General features: G+C 39.4%; 1 protein-coding gene across 2 annotated transcripts in view; it reads left to right on the top strand.

Moving 5' to 3' along the window:
• Nucleotides 1-13,169, top strand: part of KCND2 (potassium voltage-gated channel subfamily D member 2) — a 262,667-nt gene that overhangs the window by 233,080 nt on the left and 16,418 nt on the right. For both annotated transcript variants that reach the window (XM_068996705.1, XM_068996697.1), the window contains exon 3: nt 11,907-12,069. In XM_068996705.1, the coding sequence (XP_068852806.1) occupies nt 11,907-12,069 (163 nt within the window). The remainder of the gene's footprint in view (nt 1-11,906; nt 12,070-13,169) is intronic.

Genomic DNA, 13,169 nt, shown 5'->3' with positions numbered 1-13,169 from the left:
TATTCAATATTTGGCAGAGATCCCTAGAGACTTAGGCCTACTACACTAGTAGCTGTGTCACACTGACAAAAGCTATTTCATGTTTTTCAGCTCTGCCTGAAGGAATATAAAAATAATAGAGGTCCATTGGTGGTTGTGTTGGCAAGCAAAAAATTAGTTTGGCCTAATTGGCCAGGGCTGAATGTGACACAAAAGCCTATTTTCAAGGGAGGTGAGAATATGTGAAGCAAAACAAGTAATAAATAGAAAGTTGGGAGGATGATTATTTTTAAAGAGAAGGCAATAATTCTATTTAGTATTTCAAGAACATTTTAAAAATATTTATACTATCAGTATTTTAACATACTAAAGTTGTGTTGTCTAGTGAAACTAAATATATGGAAGAAGAACCAGGATGTTTTTAAGTTGGAAGGTGTGTCAACAGGCAAAAGCAAACCTGCATTTTAGTCTGGGAACTTTACAGAATCACCAAGGTTGGAAGAGACCTTCAAGATCATCTAGTCCGACCATCAACCTGGCACCACTGTAACCACTCCTAAACCATATCCCCAAATGCCACATCCAGACACTACCCAAACACTTCCAGAGATGGTGACTCTACCACCTCCCTGGGCAACTTATTCCAATGTCCAACCACTCTTTCAGCAATTTTTCTTTTTAATATCTAATCTGAACCTCCCACAGTGCAATGTGAGGCCATTTCCTCTCACCCTTTCACTTGAGACATGGCAGAAGAGGCCAACCCCCATCTGGCTACAACTTCCTTTCAGGTAGTTGTAGAGAGAAATGAGGTCCCCTCTGAGCCTCCTCTCTCTAGACTAAGCAACCCCAGCTCCCCCAGCCCCTCCTCATAAGACTTGTGCTCCAGCCCCTTTACGAGCTTCTTTGTTCCATCTCTGACTTGCTCCAGCACCTCAATGTCATTCCTGAATTGAGAGGCTAAGAACTGGACACAGGACTTGAAGTGTAGACTCACCAGTGCCAAGTACAGATAGACAATCCTTTCCCTGCTGGCCACACTGTTTCTGATACAAGCCAAGATGCCACTAGCCTTCTTGGCAACCTGGGCACAAGCTGGCCAGTTGTAACCACCAGGTGCAAGTCCTTTCCTGTTGGGCAACTTTCCAGCCACTCTGCCCCCAGCCTACAGCTCTGCATGGGATTGTTGTGACCCAAGGGCAGGACCCTGCACTTGGCCTTGTTGAATTACACTCCTTGCATGCATACTCCTTTGATCAAATGCCCCGGTGCCCTGAAGTCCATTTTGATTGCTCCAGGACTTATTTCTTCAATCTCATCACTATGGACCTGACAACTAATAGAGGCTAATAGTCAGAGGGTTGTAACAGATCAGGGAGTTTCCTAGTAAAATCCCTTACCCAGGTCCCAAGGAGGCAGCAGACCCTCCCTGTGGGATGGGTCCTGCTGAAAAAAAAGCAGGAGTTGCAGATTGGCTGGGAATCATCCCTAGATCCTGATCTGCCCGTTAGAGTGCTGAACAGCATGAAGGCCAGCAGTGGTGAAAACCTCTTGTCAGTCAGAGTTTTACTTGAACATGGGAGCGGCTGGATTTGATTCCCAAGTGAAATCAGCTCACAGATCTCAGTGCTGTGCCCAGTAGCTGTCATAAAAAGAGGCATAGCTGTCCTTGCAAACTTTCACAGTGCTTTTTAGTGTTAATGTGATTTATACTTGGAGCAGTTTTACCTGATGGCTAATATATACTCAAGAGAAATTTAGGAATGGATTGGCAGATCAATGCTTTATTTTGAATTTGCTGCTATTTAGCACAAGTATTGCAACTAAAAGGAAAAAGCTAGAAGAAATAAATGACATAAAATTTTCAGCAATATTTCTGGGATGAGCACTGGAATATACCTAATCACACAACTATAGGAAAACTCTCTCTCCACTGGAACAAGGTGGCACATCAAAACATACCCCTGGGCTTCAGAAAGTGTGTTTGAATCTGCACCAGAATTGTGCTTCACAGCTCAATCCTAATTTTAGTCACAATGCTGAAAAGTTTTACCAAATAGCACATTCCTAGAATGACACAGAATTGTGTGGGATTGTCGTCTTCCATGTGCTCATGAGGTGTCTGAGGGAACAGAGTGCCCACGAACCAAGGCCAGGTGGGGGAGATTAGATGGGTGGTATTTAGCAGTTGCCTTTGGAACCATTTCTCAGGAAGAATGTGTCAGACTCTGGCCCAGCCTGCTGGGAATCGATGGAGCCTGGAACTGGGCTCTCTTTACAGCAACCCTTGGTGCAGTCAGTACATCTCACACTGCTCCTGTTTACCACCAGCACTACAGTGTCTTTGTTCAGTCATTACTGGGCACCATGGCCAGACCCTCACTTGAAGGCATTGCTCATCTTTTGCCTCAAACCTTTGATGTGAAAAATGGCTGGAGATGGTGCTGCTTTTGAAGGTGAGGCTTTTTATAGCCAGATGTTCATGTTGCTTCCAGTTAATGTCACACACAGGAACTGATAAAAATTCTTTATACTCTATTTTATTTGCATCCATTTATTTAAAATACTGAGTCTTTGGGATTGGTGTGCATTCATCCTGGTTCATATTTGTTCATTTCTCCATGAGATATAAAACATTGTCTCAACATTATATTGCTTTTTAATCCAGTTCTCCCAAGAAAGAATTTTCTGAAAGAACAAAGTGGGAAGAAAAAAACACCACAAAAGGAAAAATTCATATCCATAGGACAAACAAAGATTCATTCCTTTTAACCTAAATGCTGGTACAAATCTAGGGGTGAGTTTTCTTTGTCTGGTTAGCACAGGTGCTGGCTAAGCTATGCCATTTCACTGATTATTTTGTACAAATTATGTGATGACAGTCATCAAAACACTCGTGCTATGCCAGAAGCCCAACAGCTCCTTTTCCTCTGTCAGTGATAGATATCTGGGAAGCAAGGCAAATTTTATCTGCTCCCACTAATAAAGATTTGGACAGAGAAATAGCAAGAGTAAGAAATCAAGCATTAACATGGTGAGTAATAATGGCTCACTGTCCAAGTTGGGATCAGAAATATAAGCTATCCTGAACTGGTCTATACCTCTTCTTAGAAAACTGTGTGCAGGTCTTGTTTTCCTGCAAATAGTGTAAAAAAAAATTAGTGGAGATTCCAAAAAGGGCAAAAAGTATGATCAAATATAGGGAGCAGATTCTGTATGAACACAGTAGGACTTGTCAGCCTAGGAAAGAGATAAGGTAAGTAGGTATGAAAACAAGAAGCAGGAGGAGGGTGGCTACAGAATATCACCAGATGCTTTTTTGAATACAAGAGCCTGGCTGGGGGCATCACACAGAAGAAGGATCTGCAGCCAGAACAGTCAAAAGGACACTGACCAAGGAACTACAAAACAGTGTTGTGAATGCCAGAAAGTGCATGAATTTAAAGGGTCAAAATAAAGCCCATGGAAGTCCAACCCACCAAGAATCACTAGCTACAAAAAAAAAATATCGTAGTTCTGGTACTTCTTCAGTTATTTGTAAGTGGTTGAAGGATGGAATGATATTCATTCAATGATATTATCATGTATATTTAGCTGATTCTTTTCCCTATATGTTTGTTTGCTTCAGGTTCAATTTTGGAGACTGAATATTAGGATAGGTGAAGTTTCAGTCTGAACTATTATTGGCATTTTTTTATTCATTCATAAGCTATGAAAGAGCTGGACAGTTCATCCTATATATGTGTTTGTGTGTGGGTGCATGCTCTGACAAAAGAACTGTTAGAAAATTAGGTCCTAACTAAGTAATACAAGTCATTGATTTTTAGCAGCAAAGACCTTGGAACATTTTCTCTTTGTGAAGTAAGCCAGAATTACAGGAGCAAAGATCAAATTGTCTTTTTTTTTTTCTCTCTCTTAGTTACTTTTGGCTTTACGAATAATAGGATGAAAAAAATTGTATGTCTGCATCAGACCCCAGAAAATACAAAGTATTTGAGTAACAGTGGAAAAGTATATTCTTCCTGTAATCATTTGTACCATCTTATGAAATATCATCTAGCCAGGCATTTATTCTCTGTCCATCACCATGGTATCTTAAAGACTTAAAATTTTAAAGTAATACAACAAAATAATAAATTAATTCAACGTTTATCTGATATCATATTCTTAGGAGTAAAGATGATTTTAAGAAATTAAGTCATTTTTACTTACGTCTGACTCATTCTTTCAAAGCTGGCTCATTTCACATGCACATACAGAAGTGTTTTTAAAACAGAATTAGCTCCCAAACAGCAACTTAGATACTTTTCAAATTATAACTGTACAGGCTGACTCCTTAAGGCAACACAGTTGAAATGCTTATTTAGAAATTCCACTAAAAATTATTACCAGTAGCAATTTATATTATCTGCTGTTGGATGTAATGTTGAAATAAATGGCTAATTAGTGTCAACTTGCCAGCATTTAGTTACCAAGCAGCTTGCAGGCTCTAGGGAACAGCTTTATAACCATCTACAGCACTCTCTTTAGACAAGGACCCCATTTAGCAATTGTCACATGTAATTTGACATGTCTGTAGTATTGCTTTATCCATAGAACTTCTTTTTGTACTCGCAGAATGGTTAGTTTCTATATTTCTACTAATGGTCTTTTTTTAAGTGATCTCCAAGTTAAAGTGGTTAACTGATATTTTCTCCCTTACAATGTATCTGCTTAGTCCCAGAGCTAGTCTACTACTTCTGAAGGCAGTTAATTGAGGTTGGTTTATTCATATGCCCATGAGAGCCCAAAGGCAGGGCTTAACCAGTCACTCATCCCTTGCAGAGTGTGTGGCAGTCTAGCTGATAAATTTTATTGCTGACATACAGTCCTCCATCCAGTAAACTAAGCAAAAAATCCCACCGAATAAGATGGCAGATCTCTCAGGAGAGCATCTCCATCACAAAAACCACTGCTGGAAGACTCAATTCTGAGTTACTCCATAATGGGACGTGACGTCTACATCACTTTAAACAAAAATGGGGTTTGGAAGCACAAGCTTCCACTGCACAGACCTTCTGCAGTGATTGTCACAGTGTCAGTGTCACCTTCAGCCAGGACATGGTTTGGGCACTGGCAGGACTGCGTAGACTGAGAGATCCTGCACTTGCCACAGAATTCTGGTTCTGTGTGAAGGGTTGTGCAAACCTTTGCCTGCAAACTCTAAAGAAGACACATTTTCACCTGTGTGTGTGGGTGATGGCCAGTGTATTGTGAGAACCACCATGATTTAGAGAACACTTGGAAAGGTAGCTTGCAAGTTTTACATCAAGAACAGTTTTACTGCTATGTTGCTTTTCTTACCTTTAGGAAGTGTTGGATCCATTCAGAAACATTCTCTTTTTCCTAAAAACAAACACGCTTATTTCTGCTTCCGAAGTCTGGGGGAAAAAACCAAACAGAAATGCCATCTCAGTAGTATGTCTGTGACTGTAATGCTGCTGTTGGGAGTCAGCTGAGCTGTACCTTTGGTAACTTAAAAATCCCCCATGCAGCATGGACCAGAGATCATACTTCTGTGATGATTTGCTCAGGAACAGGTAGGATATTAAGTTTTCCTATTCAGTGAGGGAGAGATGACAACAAAAGATATCTTTTACCTCTTTGAATTTAGTATTTTATGGTAAATGAAAACAGAAGGAATTTGGTTATCTGAAACTTGGTCTGGATTGCAAGAAGCTGGGAGTGTTTCCTTGATCAAGCCTAAAAGCTTTTGCTTTTAACAAAGCAAAAGTTCCTGTGTTTTAACCTCCGAGTACTAAAGTCCTACCTGTGCAAATCTGTTTAAGTGAAAACCCTGGTGCACACACAAACAAAAAAAAAAAAAAAAAAAAAAAAAAAAACACAACCTCCCTCCCCCTCAAATCCCCTGACTTTTGTTAGAAATTCTGTATTTCAGGAACTGCTAACCCAGCCAGGTGCAAGGGCACTAGTTTAATTCTCTTGCACAGCAGGCTGGAAAACCCAGGGAGCACTACCACTTTTGAGAAGCAGATGTGGTTTTCATCATTCATGAATGATTATTCTGGCCAGCGCTTGAAGGAACATTTGTGGGCCCAGAGGGGACCATGTCCATCACTATTAGGCAGAAGAGAGGGCTATTGCAGCAGAGGGCCTTGCACAGCAGTAAAAGCATCCAGGAAGATTATTTGCAATTCCATGCAGAATCTTCCTAGGCTGGAATAAAATTTGAAGTAATCTGTGTAATGTTGTTCCGCACCTCACACAACCAGCAATCTTTTGCATTATTAGAAATTGTTTTTCCAAAATCATTAGGCTATTTTCAGAGCTGGCCAAAAACAGGATAGTAAGGCTGCAGATTCCTCATGGTTATTGTTTGTTAATGTCAGAGAGGATGGGAATTTCTTTTCCTGCCTACTCTCCTATACCGGGATGTAAGCGTGTGCCCAAGTGGGTGGATGGCAGCCTAAACTCATGGGCCAATGAGCAACTGTATAATCTTCTCACCAGAGCAGCCTCTGGGGCTTCTCCTGGAGAAGAGGAAAGAGCCATTAGCTGAGGCAGGAGATGAGAGCAGATGCATCATCATCCCACCCAAGTGGATAAAGAGCCAACCCTGCACAGAGCAAGCGAGCAGCTGGAAGGCAGGAGGATAGCCCTGGCCCTGGGACGGCAGGGCACTGTTCTTTTCATCAACTCCAGTGCAAAAATCTTGATCTCTGCCTTCATCACCTGCTAAATCTACTGGGAAATGTCATTTGTCTCCCACACATGAAGGAATATGAGCTGTGCTGGCTTCTACAAAGATTGTTTAGTTTCCATGGATCTCATACTATTTCAATTATTCTTTGATCATAAATTGCCTTGCTTTTAAAATAAGTATTACCAAGTTAATTTTAATGTCTATCTATTTTACAACTCCATTATTTTCTGACATGTTTTACATGTTCGAAAACAAAAAATGTTACTAGCTTTCCTTTTCAGCAAATAATATGGGAGCAGACAACAGACATCAATCAATGTAATAATTCTTTAAAGAATGTAAATTAATTCGAACGAGGTGGAAGAGGGCATGTGTACCTGTAACACGCATTTTAAAATGTTTCTGCAGTTGCATTTGGTTTTAATGGCGTTTACGCCCTCTAGTGTCAGAAAACCTTATCGTAGCGAGGGGTTTATTATCCTTTACTGTGTCCGCCAGTCTCAGCCTTGAGTATTTAGGCTTGGCAAAAATGCAAATGCTGGATTTATTCTTCCTATATATGTCCTCCAATTTTTCAGATTTGGTACAGAGGTCACTTGGGGTTGTTTTGACCCAAAGTGAGGTATTTCAAATATTAATTTCTGATGTAACACACACAAAAATATGCTAAATTACAAATTCTGTCATTATTTATTTTGACATCCATAATACACTTATTTTTCACTTGGAAAAAAAGTTAATCCTGCGTTAAAACAAACATAAAAACAAAGAGGAGTTAAATAAGCAGCATTTTCCTTCTCATTTTTTAAGATTATTAAAGAAAATACATTGTCTCTCACATCAAGGAAAAATGCCCAAAAAGTATGATTCATTTCAGTTATAATTTGGACCTTTGACTTATGAAATATTTCATCTTACAGCCGTCAAAAACTGGGTTTCATTAGATTCAGGAATAAGATTAATTGCTGATGATGCCACAAATAGAGCCTGTGTTGCCTGAGATTTCTTGAATTATGGATATGCAACACCAGATATATTCCACTCATCAGTTAGAAAAGCAGTAGTGTGTTGGCAAGTGGATGTCCATGGGTGAGATCTGACATGGCAATGCTGAGATTACTGGCTGGGCATTAGTAACCCCAAATGCATTTGTGTTTCTCAAGCTCCTGCAAGAGCTCCGTCTTCTGTGTGTGATTCAAGCTGCATTTCGTTCCCCTCAGTCTGTCATGGAAAGTGCTACATCACACCCACGTTACTCGCAGCAACACTCTGAAAGATCCAGTATTTGCAAAATGAAGGAATCCACTGGCTTGCTGTCTTGTCATGCAGTAAGGAGTTAAATATGAAAAAATTATCTGTCACCTGATGAATACAAACAACTGAGACAAACATACATGCCTTTAAATCCATCCATCCATCCATTCATCCCACCCACCCATCCATCCATCCATCCATCCATCCATCCATCCATCCATCCATCCATCCATCCGTCCATCCATCCATCCATCCCTGTACAGTGTCACTTACTGAACAGATATCCATGGACTGCAAGCAACAGCCCATCTGGCCTGTCTGGACTACACCTAGTAAAACCTAAGCATTAGTTTGATCATGTTGTTTCTGACTTGTGATTTGATAAAACTTGATTGACACATCTAGTTTGTAATAGCCTTTTCTCCTCCCTTTTTTAGGGGTATTGAAGCAGAATGCACCTGACTGATGTCAGGGATCAGTATGAAGCCTCTTGTTCTTCATTCATCCAGAACATAAAATATCGGGATGACACTTCTGACATTACAAAATTAGATTGTCAGTACAAATCACAAATGCCCAAAGACTGGCTTGAGCTTTGGCTACAATAATAGACATATGCAGAACAGACGACATAGAAAGCTATGCAAAGACCACAATTAGGGAAAAAAAAAACAAATGAAGGAGAATATGTTTGCAGTTCCAGCCTGAGGAAAAGGGAGACAAACAGAGTAGCACTAGATAAAACCTTAAAATAGTTCCCTTTTGAAAAGGGAGTCCGTGAAAATTGCTTAATAAGATTCTACATTTGTTATGTCTCTATGGCTGAAGAAATCAGATTTTCTGCAGAATTTAGAAATTTTTTTAGAGCTTAAGTATGAATTTTCCACCTTGAAATAGTAGCACCTCGAAGCTTCCCTTCCACCTGAAAATGGAGTTGCAATCTTTTTTTAGTTTAGAGTTTCCAAAGGTTAAAACAATTTCAGTTAGGGTTATAGAAGGAATTTTCCCTTCATTTTATGTCCTCCATTTCAGTGTTCAGTGATATATGAGGTATAACTAAAGTAAATGTTTAATCCAGGAGGAGGAACTTCAGTAACAATTCTGATTATGACTGCACACTAGACTAAAATCTGTGTCACTGTCCCGGAGGAGGGCAAGGCTAACCAGGGTAAATGTAGCAAAACCTCTGTTTTGTCACAAAAGTAACCAAATATGTTTCTCTCCCTGTGAGAATTGGGAAGACTAATTTCTTTGAAGTAATTTTTTCTGACCATAATTTTATTTAAACATCTCCAACACAGTGGTTAGCAACAGGAGAAAACCTAATTATGTAAGAATTATTAATGATGCGAAAGGTATTACTAGCACTAAATAACAGACAAGCAGCATTACCTTTGGAAAATGTCACTGTATTGAAACTGATGCAAGCTAAGAAAGAAAACTAACCAAAAGCAAGTTATTTTAAAGTAAGCAGTATATGCATCTGCATGACATTTTGTCTAGAAGGTAAGAAAAACATTGCAAAGTACCTTCTTGTGTCAAACAATCTTAAATTTTTTATTTCACTCTGTAACACTAAAATATTTTGAAAAGGCATCTGCTTATGTCACTGGTTAGGTCCACACATAAATACAGAAATGCTAGAGATAGATGAGCTTGTGGTTCCTGTCACAACTCCTAAAGCTTCAGTCTGCTCTTGATTCATATAATTATAGTGTCACATTATCAGCAGGATGAACTATATCCCTGAGCAATTTCAAGCCAAATTAATTAGAGCTAGCAATGCCTTCTGTCCACGGCTGCCATCAGTGACAATGTAAGCTTATGGAGGTCCAGCAGTTCAGCATTTCAAGTTAAAAGCATCTAAACATAGGTTTAGGAATCTCATTTAAGAGATCTAATTTAAGAGCTCTAGCACTGGGCATGTGTAACTTTTGCATTTCAAAATCCAGTTGTGTCAGGTTTCTGTTGACACAGTTTGATACAATATATGAAAATACTTGGATTGTATCTGTAACAATGAAGTAAAACTAATGAATACTGTAAAGGAGAAATGTTTACCAGTGATTTGATCCTAGGAGTTCTCCACAAAGCTCGCCACCCTGGCCCTATGCCCACTGCTTTTTCTATTCTGCCTGGAAAAAAATGGGGTTAGTGAGGTGTTGGGGATCCCATTTGTCAAAGAGACCTTGAAAGGTCATTTTTCCACTTCCTTGCCCAAAGAAAAGAATGGTGGGGCATGCATACTGTTGATAGTCAGCTCTGGCTTTAGGAAGAATAAGCACCAAAAATGTCTGTGTTGTAGGGTGCAAATGTTGATGTGAATGAAAGCATGATTCTCTTTCTGGTATTTTTCCAGTTTTTAGTTATCTTTAATTAAGACCACCTATATTATTCATTTAAAAGATGGATTCTATTAAATTATGTATTTTTCATGCAATTCTGCATGTCACAAAATGAGAAACTAATAGCATTCAAATTCTGAGGGGGGGGTATTGGCAGAAATATTGATTATATTATTCATGTGAATATTTTATCTTGGACATGCTTGGTAAAGCAACCAAACACTTATTTAACACAACATAATCTGTGTCAATAGTCTAAGACTTGGTCATCTGTATTATATCTGCCTGGATGACAATTTATTTGAATATTTATGTTCAACACTTTCCTCATATCTTACAAAATACAAACCATTCATCTTCACCTCCTTTTGACATGAGCTGAGCTCTCATTGCTAGAAGGTGTCCTCTAGCTTCATATACTTTCTCCATCATCCCATATCCTCACCCTTTTATCCACTCCTTGTGATTAGGTACACAATTCGGACACTGACTTGAAGACTTCCCTCTTCTCTTTTATTTTTCCAGCTCCTGCTAAACAGACAGGTTTTGTTTTCCAGATAGTATTTTCTAAACACTGTCCCCCCTGCAGTTTTACTTCTTTCCTTGTGTTAAGAGTTTATAAATTTTTTGTAATAGGGAATGTGCTAGCTCTCTGTTCACAAGCATACTAAATTCACAAGCTAAAATCAATGTTTAATAATAACTTAAAACCAAATGGTACTTGAAAGTAATCCATCTTTTTATTAAACTCTGTAGTATGTAATTACATACTTGTCCCCTACAAAATATAGCAAAATGCAAAGAGCTAATAGCTCTTAATAAGTTTTCACTGGAGTGCGTTTACATACATCAGTAGCACTTTGTTCTTACTTGCTGGACAAAACTATATCCAACATCATAAAGAAAGGTGGTAACTTTAGTAATTCTGAGCACTGCCAGGATGGCAGTTACAATTTATTTGGTTGCTTGTTTGTGGCTTGAGTTTTTCATGTTTGCTTTCACCTAGACCATAGAAGGGACATCTGGAGCTCAGCTACTCCAGCTTCTCATGTCAACAACAAGAAGTTAGGTCAGCCATGCTTCTGTCCAGCCAAGATGAAAAAATACAATGATAGAAAGTCCATGATGTCCTGGGAAACGTGTTGCAAAAATGTGTCACCCTGCTAAATGAAAGTACTATATCAGCTTCAGTCAGACAACAGATTATTCAGTTTAGCATCTAATTTTCCAAGTGTTCTCTCTCAGATCTTGCCAGTGAAACTGATGAGTTCTTTCAACAAGTGAACAGTGTAAGACTGAACTTCAACACTGATTTTTTTTTCTTAGCAAGGTCATTGTCTCTCCATTGCAATCCAGGCAGCCAGGGAAGAGTACAGCAGGTAAAATGTGATGTACCTGCCCACAGTTTGATAGACAGGAGACCCAAAATTTGTTTCAAATTAAAATTATTTGTGCACAACAATGGCCATGCTGTATATATAAGAATATGTGTATAAAGCATTATCTATATGCAGCAAGTATTATTTGCAAGAGAAGTAAAAGCTATTGTGCAATTAATTCATTGTGACATTAAATAATTAGAAGAGATTTTGTCTTTACTAAGCCTTTTGTTTTCTTTAACCCAGGTATGGTGATATGGTGCCAAAGACAATAGCTGGCAAGATTTTTGGTTCAATATGCTCCCTGAGTGGGGTCTTGGTCATTGCTCTGCCAGTTCCTGTAATTGTCTCCAACTTCAGCCGTATATACCACCAGAATCAACGAGCAGACAAGCGCAGGGCACAGAAGGTGAGCTTCTAATTTTTCATCCTTATGTTGTTGAACAATAGATAAATATGATTTTCTATATGTTGTGTGTAATTATAGTGCATATTTCTTAGCAAGAGGACCACTATATGTATATGCTACATGCCTAGCCCATGTCCTAGATGCAAATACTGTCTTATTTTTAGTGAGGGAAAAAAAACCCCAACACAAACCAAAGCTGGTTCATTTGTCTTTTTTGTCAAAATGTACAGGCCTATTATTTTGGTAATTCATCCTACTTGTTAGACTAGATCTAGTATTTTTAGGCAATAACTGCAGTCTCACCCACTGAAGATTCATCTGCATTTTTTCAGGCAGACTTTCTTTCTACCACAATGTTCTGAGGAAAAAAAAAACAACAAAACAACCAACCAAACAAGCAAAACCCCCAAACCTAATAATGATTTCTAACATCTCTGCTAACAGATTGCTTCACTAATCCAGGTTTAGTTTAAGTTCCAGATTCAGTCTCTGAGGGAATCTGACTGTTGGGCAACATGTGTCTTCCGCTCTATTTTGTTTGAAAGGCTTCAGATAAACAGCTCAATCAGGTAAAAATGAAAGTAAAAGTCTGTTTTTCCAGCTACCTTGATTTGCTGAGTCTCTCACTAAAATAGCCACTCAATCTACAAGAAGACTGTTTCCTTCCCTGACACATATGGACAAGGTCAGGGCTGGGAAGAGAAGTTCTTATCAGGAGTGATGCAGCCAAGCCTGGACAGTCACTTTCATCTCCACATCACTGCAATGCACTAGTTCCAATCCACTTCTCCAATTCTGAAGTGCCAGGCAGCTCAGAGAACATCCATTGTCACCTGAAGCCATGTTCTGGGAACTGAGATCCCTTCTTTCCACTCCTCTGCAGATGGCAGTCAGAAGGCTTCGGATGCCACACAGGTTGCATGATTGCCAAGGCTGGGGTGTCACCACTTGGGCTTTTGGTGGACCCATGGCCTCTCTTGAGAGGTCCTGAGGCTACAGTGGTCTCAGGAGAGCAGGATCATTGCTGGGGGAAGTGTGCAGGCAGACCATGCCTGGGGACTGCATATATAGACCAGGGAGCACAGGCAGTTGCAGGCTGC

The sequence above is a fragment of the Aphelocoma coerulescens genome, chromosome 1A (genome assembly GCF_041296385.1).
Source record: "Aphelocoma coerulescens isolate FSJ_1873_10779 chromosome 1A, UR_Acoe_1.0, whole genome shotgun sequence".
NCBI lineage: Eukaryota > Metazoa > Chordata > Aves > Passeriformes > Corvidae > Aphelocoma > Aphelocoma coerulescens.
This window is presented reverse-complemented; position numbering and strand designations above follow the sequence as displayed.